At 43.2% G+C, this 18247-nt stretch overlaps 1 protein-coding gene across 1 annotated transcript in view; it reads left to right on the top strand.

Moving 5' to 3' along the window:
• The first annotated feature begins 731 nt into the window (after window positions 1-731).
• prdm14 (PR/SET domain 14) overlaps window positions 732-18247 on the top strand; it is a 27679-nt gene continuing 10163 nt past the window's right edge. The window contains exons 1-4 of the mRNA XM_022233214.2: window positions 732-820; window positions 12234-12796; window positions 16641-16805; window positions 17061-17221. Coding sequence (XP_022088906.1) covers window positions 783-820; window positions 12234-12796; window positions 16641-16805; window positions 17061-17221 — 927 coding nt within the window. The 5' untranslated portion in view covers window positions 732-782. The remainder of the gene's footprint in view (window positions 821-12233; window positions 12797-16640; window positions 16806-17060; window positions 17222-18247) is intronic.

Below are 18247 nucleotides of genomic sequence, written 5' to 3'. Positions count from 1 at the left end.
ACTAAAGGATGCTACCGGCGGGCAATCGCCGCACAAAAGACCTCCATTCCAGCCAATTAAAATAGTAATCTACAACAAATCCTTTTGGAGAGCTGCTGGACAATGAGTGACAATAGCTCCACAACAACAGATCAACCGACACCTATTATTGCAGAGAGGCGACTCAGGTTGAAAACCTGGATGGTTCGTCGGCGTTTGTTGGAATCAAACGATTTTTCACCGGTTAAAAAACCTTAGCCTCGGCGTGTTATTCTGTGTAAATTTGAACAGCTAACCGAATGAGTGTGGTGCCTCAACGCTTGCTCAAGCCGCTCTATTATTCCCACCGCACGCACAGAGTCCTCGCAGTTTTAGCCAACGTTGAACGGTCGTCAGCATGGGTACAAACAATGGCAAGCGCTTGTGACATGACGTACAATGATTTACGCACAATTGCAGCCAATCACGTCACGATGGAGCCTTTCCTTCACGCCACAGCCAACAGGGTTGCGTTGAACTTTCCAAGGGGCGGAGCCAAGGATGCAAAGCACAAGTTTCAAGCACCTGTTGCGTGTAGCCTTTGACTGATAGAATACAAGGTTGTGTTGTTTTTAAAGCTCGTGGTCTTTTTCCCGCCTTGGTCCTGAACATAAACACTATTTCGGATAGGATACTTGTCAATCCGTGAAAGAGTCTGAAAAAGAGACCATCGCCATCGCTAGAAGAGGTGCGAATTCTTGGATGAAACACAATTGTTCTAGGAAGTGAATTTTGAGGCAGAACAACGGCGTTAAATTCGGGACATGATGTCTTCTGTTCCGGTTCCTCTACAAGTGTCCAGGTAAGCTTGACTGAGAATATTGTGTTGAAATTTACACTGTCTTTCATTTCTTATATATTAAATAGATTTCGTGGCTCATTTTAGAGCCTAATGATCTGGTCCGCTGTTTCTGACTTTTTGGAGGGCATAATAACATGTCTTTCAGCTGTTAGTTGAACAGACATTTATTTCCCCTAATGTCCTTGACGCGTTGTTCTGATTTTCATTTGTAATTTTAACATATTGCGAATGTAAATAATGTTTGATGCAGTATATTGTCACATGCATCGTTTTAATTTACTCAGTTTCAATTACTGTAAAGTGCATTTGAATTTTTCAAGATACATTTGCGCTCGATAAGTCTAATTATTAAATTACTGGTATTGGTGTGTCATTCTTGTTTTGATTGCACGTTTTCTCGAATTCAAGTTAAATCGATATGCTATAGTTGTAATGTCACATTTTGTACATCGACACTGCCAAAAGATTTGCTCCTCCCGGTTTCTGAGAAAACAATTCTAATTTCCTCTCATTGGATGATTAATTGTAATGTGATGAAAGAATGTGAATATTGTAGTATTATTCAAGTCATTATATAGAACCATGTGAGCAATCGCATGCATGCAGTTACATGTGAGATGAGATTTCTGTACGTTTACCAACCCGTGAATTTAAGTCGAACGTTTCGATGTTTGAATGTCATCAACTGCAGCCACCAGTCGCAAATAATCACGTAATTTTTGCCATTTGCCCTTCAAATTTCAGCCTTTTCCCATCAAATGACAAATAAAGGCTTTTGATGTCGATGCAATTTTCTTGATCCTCCCTCGTCAGTGTTCCATACATTTTGGACAGTTTGAGTCCCAGTCAGTATTAAACTAAATAAAGAGGCCTAGTTTGTATCCGGGATCCACATCCGTGGCTTTTTTTTAGCAACGCGGTTGCCTTAAATGTCACCAGGCACTGGGGGCCAACAGCGTTCAGTTCACACCGGTCGCCGCGTCGCATACAAGTAGATGAAAAATGGTAATTTTGCCCTTTCCGGGAGGGCGTGTCTTGGCGTAGAACAAAATTAATTGTTGTATGACACGGGTACTTGTGTAGGACGCAGGCGGACGTTGGCTGGACGTAGGGGTCCGTGCTGCTCCGATGAATGCCCTATCCGCCTATCCGTTTCAAATCGTTAGCCAACCGCAAGACCTATTAAAAATGTCCTGCAAGGACTCTGAGCCTTGTCATAGATGTTTTGTTTCCCCCATTTTTGCACACTGTCTATGCTAGAGTGACCGTGCAGTGCTTTTATTGATTTATTCCGTTTCTGTACCCAGGATATGCCCAAACAGTTGAAAACTGATATTCATTGGGGCCCTGCATATTACAAACTATTAAGTAATGGTAAACCTCACATCACAAGATTATTACTTTGTTGGAACATACAGTGAACACTTGTTCAAAATAAAATAATTTAAACATACATGCAATAAGCAAATGAACATGGTACTGCTAAAATAAAACAAATGTACATGTACACCTTTTGTATATTGTAAAACACAAGTTGAATTGCTGATCATGTTATCAAAATGAAGAAACCCATTGGAAAGAAGGGGAAATTTCCATCCGGCTCCAGTACACTTTGAAAGTATATTGGCAACCTATTACCATGACTCCGTAGATCAACTTTTAAGTCAATTTTCGCAAAAGCGATTGTTCGGAGACGGGTGCCGTTAGCAGCTGGCCTGCTATTTTATTGTTCAAAACCAATGTCTTTTTTTCAAAGCTATTTCTCTGCTTCTTCAGTTTTCTGACAACTGGACTCTCCTGAGTTCAGAATAATATTCCATAGGGTTACAGACCAGTAAATGAGCTGCCGTAAACAACATTGATGAATATCCCTACCTCAAAAAATCAGGAAAATGCCCATAAGTTTCTCAGATGGTCAAGACTTTATATCAGATTAAAGCTCACTTCCCCATCTTTTATTTTCCTTTCAATTATCAGTGGCTTAACCGACTTGTTGAAGTTATTTCCAGAGAAAATCACCCCTCGAAACATTCATGAAGCCCCCTCACCATTTTGAAAATTGATGCCTACACTCCATTGAAACTAGAGCGATTTAGAGGGTCCCGTTGGTCCTATACTTTCAGAAATACAAGCTGGCCGTCCTGCTTGCAGATTCCATCCTCCTTCTCAACCAACCACTTAGTCCACGTGCCACGAAGAGCTCTCATAGCAGAGAATATGACAGGGCTTACAAATCGTGATTTGGTCCGCGAAGGCAATTTTGGAACTATTTACTGGCCTGCAATCATAGCCAAGGGCCACATGAGCTGACGGAGTTCAGCCCGCCGATACACCCCTGGACACTCAGTGTCCCCGCCCATTTATTTTGCTCCATTCCGAATCCGTACACTCAGGTTTTGTGCTGTCTAGGTAGGCCTATACTATTCTGAGTCTGTCGACATGGCCCATGCATCCATGCTCAACTTGCTTGTCCACTTCATTGTGGTTTTGTGCATTTCTTACCAAGGTTCCGCCCACTTCCAGAATTTAGGGCCCGCCCGCTTATTGAACCCAAACTTTGTAGCCTTAAATACGCCCGCCTATAGGCCTGATCCACCCACCTTTTGTTGGACAATCAAAGTAATTGACTGATTGTTGACCAAGGGCGGACACAGGACCAAATTTTCGGGGGGGGGGGTAGAGGGAGGGCAAAATGTGTAAATGTCTGTAAGTAACTTTTTTGGCTGTTCTGAGGGTTGTACAATATTTTCGGGGCTTTTACATGCTTTTCGACGGGAAACGGAATGTACCAAACAATCGCCTACCCGGGTATGTGTCTTTTTTTTTATAAAGGCTCCTTTGGGGGAAATGGCTCCTCCCCCATTTGCCCTTTTCAATTTACACAGCGAACATTTATTAGTGATTTACCAGTTGATCATCACTTCCAGGAGAAACTAACCAGAAAGGCATTGCAAGAACATCAACAGAAGTTTTAAAATTTGTAAAAAAGGTAACCGCTTTTTCAGACTTAACTGATTTCATACAAGATATCTTTACACGGACTAAACTAACTTTCTATCTGTCGTTCGGTTCCCACTCTCTTTTTGGATGACTTCGTCTATTCAACCGTTGCTATTATTCGCCTCGGTCCCTATGATTTATGTACCTTTTGATCTGTTTTCCCCAACGGGACTATACTGCCGCGGGGTAGTCATAGAAGACACAGTTGCTACCATGATGAATGGTCTTAATCATCGATATACTGCCTCTTAACGCGAAAGCCATTGACCAATTACAACTAGAAAGGTTGTATACTTTATAGGCATTGAATATAATTTACGCCGTGCTAGTTTTCTACGTTCTTAATGTTTACTACTAATGCAACAGTTTGAACATCATTATGATTATGTTCGTGCAATACTTGACTGTATTAAAAAGGTCTAAAAATTTCTGGCACACCCCTTAAGTAAAGAACGAATGGCAGGAACCTGAGCGCCCGGTTCTCTGAATGGAATTGTTCGCGTCTGCAATGCTTCAGTCAAATCCTAGTCATAATTACAAACAACAAAGAGGGCACTCTTACATTTTTCTTCCTCTCCAGAATCTTTGATAGAGAAAACGAGAATGAATTCACGAATACAGAAAGAGAATTTCGTTGTCAGGGGGTCCCCTGCGTCTGGCCAGAATGAAACTTCTACATTCAGCTTTCTTTTTGATGAAAACTTTTCAAAAAAAATAAAATATTGATGAGCCGACTCGACAAGCCTCTGCAGGAGTTAAGTGATATTGTTTAGACTTTTTCGACAGCCCGGAGCTCATCTTTTATCCACAGTAAACAAATTGGGGAAATTAAAAAGGCGGTCATTTGAGACTCGGAACACGTACAAAATTGAAAGCGTAGCTGTCCTACCGTAACGAACTGTGTAGGGAGAGGATAATCAGTCGACCCGAGGGTTCCAATTTCTGTGGGCAGGAGTCGCACCAACTGTTGCCTGTATAGCTAAATAGGGAGATATTTATTTTCAATGTGTGTCGGTAATATGTGATATTGCCTCGGGCAAAAGAGGGGACGGATGGTGATATAGTACATTTTAAAAGCAGCTGTGGCAAGTTAATGGAAAATCTTAGGCTTTTGAGTAATGTAGACCTACAGCCCTAATGTAGAAACTCTGTTCCCAGTTGCCCATTCACGACATGCACTGTACAACAAACCATGGCCACGCTGGTGCCAAAATTCAAAAGCGACCAAGTCGGACTCGTAATGCTAATCGGCCCCTTTTCCGCCAAAACAGTCATTTTGACCATTTCTTTATCAATCAAGTGACAGTCCGCCGTATCTGATTTCTGCATGCATTAAACTACATAACTTGCGATCAGCACGCTCATTGCTCTGAGCATTTGAGAGGCTAGTCGAAGCTAATCACCATAAAATGCCTACTACCATCGAGCCTAACGAGTTTGTGAGATGACACCGATCTCCGAGTTACAAGCGCGCCGCTTGAAACCCGACGCCGTCCAAACCTCGCTGGGCCCCGCTGCCGTGACTGGTCTGGACACGCCGACTTAACAATTTGATATAATTAGACTTATTTTCAACGCTGTAGACACAGCGCATCGCGTAGTCTTTGTTTTCGGCTGGTACGTCGAGCCACTTCCCAGTGATTAGCCAGATGAATTTCGTATGCATTAAATCCTTGATGGTCCCGCGACGTGGAGTGTAATATCATAATGCATCCGTAGGCTGCTTATAGTCCGCCCACCCCATCTCTGCTCGCATCTGCCTTCCCTTGTCGACCGGCACTGGACTTGCAAATTGGCAAGCGTGGCGGGCAGGTATTCCACCGAGTACCTGTCGGTTGGTGAAGCGGTGCATTTGAGCGTAAACGGTGGTTTAAAATGTTACTCCACAATATATTAGGTGGTAGAGCGCGGAAGCTTTAAGGCCAATTTTTTTATGAGTTAAACTTGTGAAAAAGGAGGGAAACAGATTGGCAACTCAATTATACTTTCTCATATTATATAAGCTATGGTTTACTTCCCTGTGAGGTTAAATGCATTGAAAGGTGCACTTTTAAAAACATCTCAAGTTCGTTTCTTGGGACGCTGTAGCTATGATGTCAATCATGATTCATTCCGTATGTTTGGTGTTTAAAATTGTAAACCCAGAATTTTCTCATTAAGGTTCGGTAGCTTGCTTAATGGTATGCATGGAGCATGAAAGAAAAACAAACTCAAATTAATCAAGCAAAATCTCATTACGGAGCATTTTGTGTGTGTGTACAAACCGGTGTAACATGGAGTCTTTCTTCCGGGGATGACATCACAGTTTGGCTCCTGAATACGGAACTGTTCACCAGCATAAAGAACAAAAATGCCGTAAAACAACCTTTGAAAAAGTGGAACAAAAAAAGAAGATGAGGTTAAATGAGACACAAAGGTGCATTTTGAAGGCTTGTATTTAAGAAAATTCCACTGCCAACTCTCGTCTCCCCCCTCTCCTTCTGGACATACGGTAATGTTTCAAAGTTGAAACGACGTCACAATGGCATTACCTCGCCGAACAACGCCAAATTAAGTACGTCGTTGTCTGTGACATTCGGAGGGACTTATGGAGGAGTTTATTTGGATCGATTCACAGAGGCCATGTCATATTAATCTACCTTACAGCCGATGGGACGGTGGTCTTATAGTTCTCCATCGAAATTCGATAGTTGCATTTCTGCTTTCACTTCCGAAATGTAACAAAGTTGTCCCGGACAACTGTCACTGCAGCTAAGTTTGTTTTGGTATAACGCATCTTTTTGGTTTGTTTGTTTTTTCTTTTTACTTTGTAAAAATCCCGGACTTACTGCCCCTTAACGTCAACAGTACAGATCCATTACGTTACACAGGCTTTACTGACTTCCAAAGTGTCTCCTGCATACGACACAATTTAATATTAGACGTTAAATTTTAAAATTGTGTTCTTCACAATGTCCTTTCTTTGGCCAGTTATTTCAGGATGTACTCACAGGCGTGGTTTGTTTCAACGCCTAAATATACCTCGCTGTCTAACGCACACCGAATCGGTGAAATTAAAAAAAGAGCAAATATATTTTTTGCATTGTTGATGTCAGCTGGCTTAATTACATTGCAGCGTCATTCTGACATGCTGATTCTCATCCAAATGAGATTTGTTGATCGATTTTGAATCTGGCATGCATGATGAGCGCGCAATTCTAACCGAGGGCGTTTAATTTGGTGCTCTGTCCCTATGGCACCTGTTCCTGTTTATTCCTTACAAATTCTAAAAGCGCAAGATACAGTAGTATACTGAAATAAAAATCCACTTGTTGTGTTGAATAATTTGTATCAACAGCGTATTTTAGAATCCTGACTTCCATGCTTCCGGTGGACGGTCCCCATATGTATATATCTATTCACTGAGTTTGTTATCTTGCCTGGAATTCATTTATTTTTTTTATCTGGCCCATCAAGCACACCTAAAGCATTCGCAGATAAATCAATTGATAAATGAAAAAATAAACTGCAGTTTTTAGATTTTGTTTGCTTATTGCAAGTATTTTTAATATGCATGGTAACTGTCAAAAATCATTTCGGGATTATGGACCTTACATTTTCTAAACGGCCCAACTTCAGCGTCGTCAGGTTCTTCTCTTTGTTCCATGGTGCAGAAAGGCCATGCTTGTCTTCTGTTGATAATGTCACGCATATAATGGAGAACTCATGCATTGCGATGGGGCAATACGTGTATTAAATTCATCTAGTAATTTGGGAGTAAATAATGTAACGCGACCGCCGCGTGGAAACCGATTTATTCTCATTAAATTTTTCTGATAATACGAACAGCATGATTGTATAAATTTCTGCAAAATAGGTAACATTATGGCCGTGATTTCAATGTGGCAGCCATTTTTATTTATTTATATATATTTTTTCATTCACCGACTAATCCCTGTAACGTTTATGCTTTATTCACTGACGACAACAGTGGGGGCGTGGTTAAAATTTGAAAGGATGTCTTTTGCACCCAATCGACTAGCAGTGTCAAATAAAACGAGTTTATTGAATGTTGTTCACTTCGTCAGATCATAGCCTAGTTGGCAAGTGCAATTTCCTTATATAACCCCTAATGCCGAGGCGGAATTCATCTTTAAGAAGTTGGTTTGTCTATTGTTATTATTATTGGTTTATTTATTCCACATTAGGTGGGCACTTGCAGCCAAAAAGGCTGAATTGCTGCCACAGCAACATTACAATTAAAAGTTAAAAAAAAACATATATGGATTTAGTAAAAATAAAAAGTACATGAAAATGACTCTAAAAGTTATTGTAAAACCCATATAAAAAAGTCAGTGGTCACCAAGGATGTCACTCCTTGTTAATTTTGTGTAGGCCTAGATATCAATTAAGCTGTGATATGATGGTTGCCATCCGCACTGAACCGTGTAGTCACCGGGGGACATGTAGGATGAGGAGGGACTTCGGGGATTTGTACTGTCTGGAACACGAATAGGTGGACTTGGCTGATCTCGTGGGTGTGGTGTGATTAGGGCAGGAGGCTGTCCAGCCCCTCAAGAAACAAATTGTCCAGTTGTTGAGTATAGGAAACTCGAACTTCACTGAACCCTTAAAAACATATAGGCCAGGTCATTTAATGATGTTGTTTGTTACTGCTTGATATTACCGACAAAACAAGATATTTTGTGCCAACATCAGTACAGAACAGACCAGTACATTGACCTCCCTAGAAACACACCAGAACATAAGGTAATCACATGTTTGAGTAACTTTCACAACAGGTCACTGTTCAGAAGGCACACGAGCCCCTAGTCTTGGTTCCAAGACCTTCCAGTTGTTTCATGACACCACGAACCATCACCACGGACGTGTATAATAAAATCTGGACTCGCAATGCCCTTAATCAGCTTATAGAGTCATTGAATCCACTCGCAGCCATTTTACCGAGCCGAATACAAAGCTTTCCTGGTAATGCCCGCCTTTGTTCTTCCTGACGTCAATAGTAGGGAGCCAACCCACGCATTTGTATTTGGCTCAGTAAAATGGCCGCTGGTTGGCTTCTTTTTCAAAGGCGTTGCAAGTCGAGGTTTTTTTTATATACGTCCGTGACCATCACACGTACTGTACATACAGTACACGTACAGTACGTATGTATGTGCATGTACACTGTACAACTGCATCTACACGTACAGGGCGCTATCGCCACACAAATCGTCATCGCAGGAAGATAACGATTCGTGTGATGATAGCGCCCCCTAACAGTGTACGTGTGTGGTTCGTGTCCAGGAATAACTACTGGAAGGTCTTGGAGCCAATACTAACGAGCCCCTAGCATGAAGAAGGAACCGGGGGAGGGGGGTGTGAACGATGATATGTAGCCCTTAATGTACAGCTGTCATTTCTGTATAGGGCCTATTTGGGCTACTCAGGCTTATGCCACATATTACGATCGCATTATGCGAGTGCAACCAATTACCCTCACGATTTGTACCAAAGCTCTAATTATACGTGAATTATAATGTATACATTCTTGTGGCGTGTAAGGGCGGGACTCGAAATTTTGGATATAAATTCACCCGGATCGGAAAATGGCAGGAATAAATTATGCGCTAATGACGGTGAACTTGTAGACAAATTGAATTGTCCCTTTTTAATATTGCATGCTGAGGATGTCGTTGCACGAAGCGACGCAGGGCCTACAGGCTAATCAAGCCCAACGTGTCTTGTGCTAATGACTCTGTGTCGGAGACGGTGCATAGTCTCCACGCCACGGCCGAACAACTCAGAAAGAACCACCGAACCTAACGGTCCCTGATGCATTAATTATACATATTCAATTGAGCTGTGACAGATAGGCCATGTAGGGCCTATAGTTGTTTCGTCAAATATAAAGGGCCTCTTTCATGTGCCTCTTATCGTTGGAACATTGATAATTAATCTCGAGTCAAATGAGGAATGGTTTTTGTGGTTTAGAGTGATGGCAAGACAACAGTGCCTATTTTCTAAAAAGCCTCGTTGCTAATGTAACTGAAGTTCTCCGGAATAAACCCAGCCACCGATTGTTGTCTGCAATTTATGGACCCAGTACCAAGGATAACAAAAGCAAAATTCAGACAAATACAATTGTTGATTTCATCTGCTGTAGTAAATTTATTGTCCATTAGGCGCTAGATCATCTCAAAACGATACACTGTGAAGGAAGTACGCTTATGTTTTCTCTTAGTTTTCAACAACAGTAATAGATTTTCCAATGTTCTTTTTAAACAAAAGTCGGGATAACTTGTTTTATCTTGTTCCTCTTTTTATGCCTCCAATTCACGACCTGTTGGAAAGATAAAATGTTTTGCCTAAAATACGACTTGCAGCACATGGGTTTACAGAGAAATAATTTTCTCGCAGAAACCACGAAGTGCCCCTTCATCTAAATAATCAAAATTTAATGCTGTACTTCTTCAATGTGTGATCCATCTGCGATAATGATCTGATTGGGTTGGTAGTTATTTCGAGAAGTTGTAATGATAGAAGATGAACATACAATTAGCTCTCCATTTGTGTCGAATTATCATAATTGACAACATTAATAATGTATCCCCATCTAATGGGCCATGATGACACTGAGACTTATGTCCAATGTATTTTTTGACTAATTTAACGTTATGCTCCATTTTAGTGTCTTTTGTTTTCGTAATACTCCTGGAAATTCATATCTTGATTAGCAAAATTTGAGATTTCATTTGACGAAAAATCACACTTTTATTTCAGCATTAGAATTTGCCAGAATAAGGGCGATTCTCAATAGTGCGCCTGCAAGAGTTGACGCGTTGGCCAATCACAACGCGCGAAATCTGTCGACCCTTTCCAAACGTGCATTGGGCCGACAGATCTCGCGCATCGTGATTGGCCAACGCTATTGCGAAACGCCCGTGTTCTTGATGCCTTAATTTTTCTCTTTTCTCTGATGATTCATTTGCTAAATGTTAGGACAGTGCGCTAGTTCTAAAGCGACATTTTCTCCAAAATGTTTTCATTTAGCAAATTTTACAGTTCCATAATTTGAAAATAGCCCCGAAAATGAAAGGTTTCTCCTGAAGTCATGTCATACAATTTGTCAGAAAAAGTCTGGATACATTAAGAAGAATATGTGTGTAGGCTATGTGTCAGTCGATAAGATTAACCAAACGGATTGTCAAATAGTTTTCAGGCGTTTCTGAAGAGTTTTGTGCACAATAGTTATGTTCGCAAGTAAAATTCACGTCGCAAGCCCTTTTACGTACGTAGCTAATCAAGTTAGACAGCTGGCAGATATGCTTCCGAATTTAACGGCTTTACCGTCGACATGAACTAGCGTGTTCGCTGGCTGCGGTGTTTTGCGCAGGAATTAATCAGCCCGATGGGCGAGCACCGCGCCCAATGACTAGTCTCGCCGTTAATCGCGTCAGATCGCCGGGAAAGCCCGGTAAACATCCATCGCTAACCATGCGTGGATTCCACATGATGTTACCAGTTACGACCGTGCACAGAGCTGCAGAACGAAGGCACGCCCCCAATTGGGGCCAGCCACCGCACACAGATCGGAGTGTTTCGTTTCTAATGCATAAGTAAACAAGGTCACATAGGAAATCCGAGACTGAAGGCAAGCGATTTTGTGGCCTTGCTCTTTCAAAATCGCGGTGATCAAAGTATTCCTAACGAGGTCAAGGCACTATGCTTGTGGTTTTGGGCATAATCTTAGTCAATCTAGAAGTACAACTTTTTTCCAAAATTGGGTAAAAATGGTAGCCGCATAACAAATATGATAAAATCAACTGCTTGACGTATAAATAACGATACGTTGTCGTTTCGTACTGAGAAATGGATGAACCTTAAAACCATTTTAGTTTCTATATCTGACGTGTGGCTCTTGGAGTCACATTGTAAATATTAGCCAAACATGAACACTTGTTGCAACGACCAGTGACTTTGAATATCCGTGAAATTTACAGTGAAGAAGGTCCTTTCTTTCTGTAGACTGATAAGGCTAGCAGAACTTGTAGCCATTCATTACTGCGGCGATACAGTTCTCGTGGACAGGTTGTATACGAAATCAATTACCGAGCAATTGGATGCTTCCCAACACGTGTGTGAGGTTGGTGCTACTGCAATCAGGTTACGGGCCGTGTTCGACTTGGTTATGGCTTAAGATAAGATTCGAGACTATTATGATGGTGGTTCAAGCCGCCTCCCACCCAGTTGAGTGTAATTTCTAGCCGCTGCTAAGTAATTCGGACTGTGCCCAGTTGACCGTCATCTCACACCAAATTGGGACATCCTTGAGGCCCTTGTGAAGGCTAGGCCTACATGAGCATGAAAGTAAACACCTATGTGAACTCGTTACTAAAACGCTGTAATTCTCTCAAACTTTCTTTCTACACAGGTATCCTATGTGGCAGCCTACAGCCTCCATTGCAGCCACTGGATCCTACAACCTCCCCAGTCCTGGTAGCGGAAGCACGGGGGTAGCCCTACCCGTGCCACCTCGGTCTCTCTTCCCCTTCCACAGTCCATCTCCATTACCCCTACCTCCTTTCCCCCCGGGTGTGGGACCTCAGTGTCTGCGTGTGCCGATCCCTTTACACCAACTCCCCCGTCCCTTGCACCCCCACCACCGCCACCATCTTTCCCCAGAATGCGACCCACTGCCAGCCGCCAGCATCGGCGCCGCTACCGCCACACCGAAACCCTCCGCGCCTACTGTCACTGTGAGCGCCTCGGCCGATCGGGTGGCAACTCCTTACCTCGGCCTGGCCACGTCAACTAGCGCAAGCCTGCTGCACACCGCCCTGCCACTCCCGCCGGAGATCCGTCGCCCGCTGCCGTTGGTGTACAACTTCACAGCGACCGAACTAGACAACGTCTTGTACGGTTACGTCAGACCTTCGAAGGAACCGCCTTGTGGTCTGAGGTGCGCCCTGTCTGGTCTGAGAATTCAAGAAACAGGTAAGTCCATAATAAACAATTTTTTTAAAAATCACAATCTAAGATCCAAATTGTGCGCAATGCAGTTATTTTTTATTGCCCAAACAACTTTATTGTCTTTTTCTGCCTGGCAGATTGATAGTTATATTGGATTTACGAGGCTTCACGCTTTTCCGGTATTACATTTCCACAGGAAATAATTAGGCCCCCCCCTTGCCTTTCGCTCATTGCATTTGAAAAAAATGCCCAGGATCCAGGCCAATGTTTCCTCCTACGGCGCTTTTGGGCTAAATTTCCAGCTGCAGCCGGCCTCGCACGGGCCATCCACGCGGCTGGCCTGCTTGGTGTCACGCTTGAACGGGGCCCGGGCTGGCCTGTTTGATCGATGGCTGGATCGGCAGTCAAAAGCTGGTTCAGTCCCTGGTTGGAGTGCCTCGCGCGTCCTTGCACAATGCCGTTACGGTTAGTCAAGCAGTAACACAAAAATGTGTTGAACTTTAGATGGTCTTGGAACTGTGAGGATAGTTTTAAAAAATGTTAAACAGCTTTTTGGACACTTCAGAGTTGTAATCAGTCAGGCAGTGGTCAACCACCATCCGATGGGAGCATGCGTGTGTGTTGGCAGTAATCTCGTAGGCATGTCAAACTTACAAGTGGCAAAATGTTTTATCACAACCGGTCTTTTCTCTCTACTGTCTTCAACGTAACCCACAGCGTTAATTTTTTTTTTACCGACATCAGGTATTACAGCATCTAATATTCTCCCATTGTACATGTGCCTTCCAAGGAAATCTGATACCACTCAAAACTACCTTTATTTTTCCAATTTCGTCCATTATTCCAAAAGATCTTCGGATGCACAGAGGAGAAAATAGGAAGAGGGCGTCTCTATAGAGAAAGGATTTGTAGTGCAGACTGGACATGAGAAATCAGAAACATGAATTCTTTGCGGGCAATTTTGGATTTGAGCAGCCACGTTCACCACTTTGGGGTAACATGCGAAGATGTTGCCAAGTTCCCTTTTTCGCGGCGAATAGCTAAAAAAGCCGGGACTTCATAGCGGAGAACAGCGGCTGTGGATTCTTGTGGACCCCGGCCGCGACTGTTAACAATCCTTGCAAAGAACTTTATTATTCAATTTCCTCCGCCGAAAAGGCCAGCACAAAGGTAGAAGACAAAATCACCGCATTAGCGGCCTGTGGGTTGTTAAAGAGTGAGGTTTCAAAAGTGTGCCTCTTGCCTTTGTTGTGGGAGCCTTTAGGGATTGTTGAAGCGGGATGGGGGCGGTAGATCCCTCCGGCCTGAGCCCCATAGACCACCAGCACTGTCGCACTGTTTGCTGAAGGAGCCCCGAAATGAGTTGAAGGGATTACACGATTGTTCTTTTCTTGATAGGGAGCGGTCTTAGGGAGAGGATGAACTCCTTGAGGAATTTGTTGTTTTTCTTCCAGTTGGGGTGCATGCGTGCGAGCTACTGGTGTTCTCCACCAAATATTGCTGTTGGCATTGTAGTCTAAGTTGCTGTAGTTAGTCTATTAGTCATTCTTAGCACGAACTAGTCAAGAGTGAGACAGCACTTGTCCGGGTTTCTACCTTCTATTTTCCCTCTTTTCTCAGTAGATTAGCTCTTCAATTGTCGTAAACGGCACCTATGTGTCAACGCAGCGTAATAAATGACTGTGTTTGTCTCCACTAAGTATAGTCCTGTTTTGGCAAGACCTACTCAGTCCTAAAGTAAAGAAGTTCTTCGTATGTAACAAGATTTTTTGGACGATGCAGAAGCCCTTTTGGCGAAGGTCTGCTTATATTCATGTGATCCAAAGAGACGCACTAATGGCTGAAGAACCTTTAATAATTTTATAACAACTTGGAATGGAAATAAATATCTTTTATTAAAATGGCTCACAGACCTTCGCAGCTTTCCTGGAAGTTGCTGGGTTCTTGAGATGATTTCGTTTCCCTTTTCTAAGCCTGGCAAATGTCTTGTATGGGTTGATGGGTTCTGTTCCAATCCCATCTCTTTGTCAAATTCAATTTTAACACACGGTGGTCTTTTTGATTATTGGGGCAACTTTAGTTGCCCATGTACTGTAATTGAACATACCATGGGTACGAATCGCTTTTGAAAAGCGTGTGTGAGGGGACCTTGATCATCAATGAGCGCGAAGCTCGAAGCCCTAAAGGCGCCCCGGAAAATGTTGGACTGTAGATGCTCTATGGTGCAATCTGAAGCAATGTCTGACTCTTCCTATATTATTTCGTTTAGCAAATCTGGTTGCGAGATTGATTACATTATTGTTCGCATTGAAAATGTGATGTAAGTTGGAACCATTTTGTCCGTCGTCCCAACTTTACACCCTACAAGGCAAAAGATTTGGCATATCAAATAAGCAACTATAAATCAATAATGTTGGCCTACGCCCATTACATGTTTTTATTCAGGCTCCAGAAGAAAAGTGGAAGGGTGGGGGGGCAAACAAAATAATCTCTCGAACCTGAAAAGGGGGTGGGGTGGGGCATTCCCCCCTCCCCTACCTAAATGCCCATGGAATATGCTCTATAAATTTATCCTTTTTATTGTATTAAAACATAGATATTTATAAACTCTTTCTCTTTGTTTATGTTTTGGGGTTTTATATTTCATGCAAATAGGATGGACAAACTAATTTGTGTGTTACCTCTACCCTCAGTGAACAGCTGTGCGTGGCAGTGATGCTAAACAGACCTAATCAACGGTCTTTAATTCTCTGACAGCCGGTTAATTTCAGTGGCTTGTTCCTATTCATAAAGCTTAATTTTTCTACGAGACGATGATGAATCGAATAATTGGTAGCCAGGCATAATCATTAGTATTAAGTCTCATAAAACGAACTAGTTTACCGACGGTTTTGTCACTTCTCTGCAGAGAATTTTTGCTTGATTGGTTGGGTGCGAAGTCGTGCATTACTAGCGTGCATTATACGAATTTTCTGACTCCGTTTTGGCAAAGAATGATCGGGAATGGAGTAAGCGCAATAACTAGTGATTACTTTGAGGAACGAAAACCCATCCCTTGGTATATCCTTGCTCTATGGTCCACGGAGGATCTGATCAGAACAGTTGTCCACGCGATCCATCACACGACCGGTCCCTCAGCAGAACGATGGTGCGGGCTCTGCGCAGCGCACACCCTACGGTCGGCTGCTCATTTTATCGCTGACCATATATATATATATCAATCCTGTCGTTAGTGAATAGGCCGGTAATTGCTTGGACAAGCATCGCACAGAATCCGCACAATAGGCCCCTCCTAGCAAGTCACTTCAGCCTTGTCTTCGGGGGTTAGTAAGGTGCACAATAGATGGACGGTGTGCAGTTAATGACAAACAAACCCTCCAGGCGATGTAGTTGGGGGCAGAAAGGGGTGGGACATTAATAAGAAGAAAACATCATCCACCCTTTCTTTTTCGGCAAGGGGAACAGATCTTCTTAAAAGGGTAACAGTACCCTATTGGAGTAGTCACTTAGGGGATGTTATCTTCAGGGTAAACAGTTTTAAGTGTGGGATTCAACCTCTTATCCCCTCACAACTAGAGGCACGTTTAGCAAATCGCAGGTCTTTTTTGCAGCGCTGAAAGGGCTTTTGAGAGCGAAGTTTATTTGTTAGGCACGATGACGGGCGGACACTGTATGGTGCAGGCAGGTGTGGAATAGCAGGCTGATGGACAAAAGAAGAATGAACAGTTTCAATCTAAGGAACACTCATTAGTTCCAAGGCTAACATAGTCGCAGATTTGTCAGCTGTTTTTAAAACAGGGGTATATTGTTTTGGTGCGTATTTTCTTGAAAAAGCAAAGTCCTGAAGCTATAGTTAACCCTTTCTTAGATTTGCGAGGCAAAACAACACTTCGGTGTCTGCCGCCCTCCAGCGATGACGAAGTAAAGGGCGACAAAGGCGAAACTACCCCCGAGAGGGCGCACTCTGCTGTAGAACGCGAAAAATCAACATGCCGATCGCCATTGGACATCAGAACTGTCAGTCTGCCCGAAGGTAAAAAAAGTCCTAATGAAAAAAACAAACCACCGTTTCAAAAAATTGGGTTGAGCCCAAATACTGTTCGCATATTTTTCATTACATCAAGACAGCCAGGCAAGCGTTTATGCAGGCTATCACAAACGTCTTAGATTTTAGTCGGGAGCCTGAAAAGTTGATCTGTTAGAGATATTTGCACTGATGATTAGCCTATCTCAAAGCTGCCCATGGCAGTGACAAAAGCCAACACGGTTTGTTTCTCGTTTCCTACAGGTATATCAATCACCCAGACAACTGTTGGAGGTTTCCCCCACTACAGTGTGTTCAGTCACACCATAATGATCGCTAAGGGGACACGGTTTGGCCCCTTCACGGGCCGCGTCATCCACCCAAGCGAAATCAAGAGCAGCGACGACACGAGCTTCATGTGGGAGGTGGGAACTAGAGAGAAAGACCCTAAACCCCCCCTTCCCGCTTCAGTCATAGTCTCCCCTTCACAAGTTTAACTTCAGTAAAAGTACATTCACCTCCGTCCACCCAAGGCTGGTGTTATGACGTTCTCAGTTAGTCAACTAGACTCATTATTACTTGCTTGAAGAAGGAACTATTACCGTGCGTTTAATTCACATGCATGATATGTTGAACGGTAAGTGGAAAAATTTCAACACTGGAGGTCGCTAAACTACATAGACTATCCAGCCTCCTCAGCAAACCGTGCTGCAAATTATAACTGGATTTCATAGCCCCGGCGCTCTGCATGTTAAGTCAGGCGAACGATCGATCGGAAGCAACCCAGCGTAGCATAAACATGCGCACTGCGGTGTGTGTAAATACCGTGACCAGTCTCTGACAAGAAACAAGCACCGAACCTATAAGACGCCGAGAGCTTTCCGGGTATCTTATCCGTGACACGGGCTGGCTGAGTCAAGCGTTGGGGATGCCAATCCACCGGCAGACCCTAGTCCCTCTGGAACATTATGGGGGGGGGGCTGCGCGGAGCTCATGAAATATGCAAGGAGAGGATGTATCAGTCAAGGGCGATGAGATGCCGGGATGTGCCACTCAGGCGTATTCGAAGCTATGAGAAGCGGCAAACTTGCATACCTTTTGCTTCAACAGTCAGTGCACGAATTTCAAGGGGGTAGGGATCGCTGTGCGGATGGCTCGAATGGGGGACTCTCATGAGCAATTCCGTTGTATGTTTGAATTGAGGTGACATACGGTTGTCCCCGGGGAAATTTTGCCCGAAAGCCCTGGCCACTTTATCTAATGCCACTAGTTTTTGAGACCGTTGGGATTTTAATGTACTTTCGAAGGTTAATGCCATTTGACTTGAGGTTGCGGTCAACATTATGAGGGATTAAAAAAGTGACTCGGTACGTAGGAGGTTGATAAAGAGGTTGTTTGTGTGGGTATCTCATGTTTCTTTTATCAGAGGGCGTCATTTGAATAACCGCAAA

Source organism: Acanthaster planci, linkage group LG02 (assembly GCF_054643075.1).
Source record: "Acanthaster planci isolate LZ-2023a linkage group LG02, COTS_SCS, whole genome shotgun sequence".
In the NCBI taxonomy this organism is placed as follows: Eukaryota; Metazoa; Echinodermata; class Asteroidea; order Valvatida; family Acanthasteridae; genus Acanthaster; species Acanthaster planci.
This window is presented reverse-complemented; position numbering and strand designations above follow the sequence as displayed.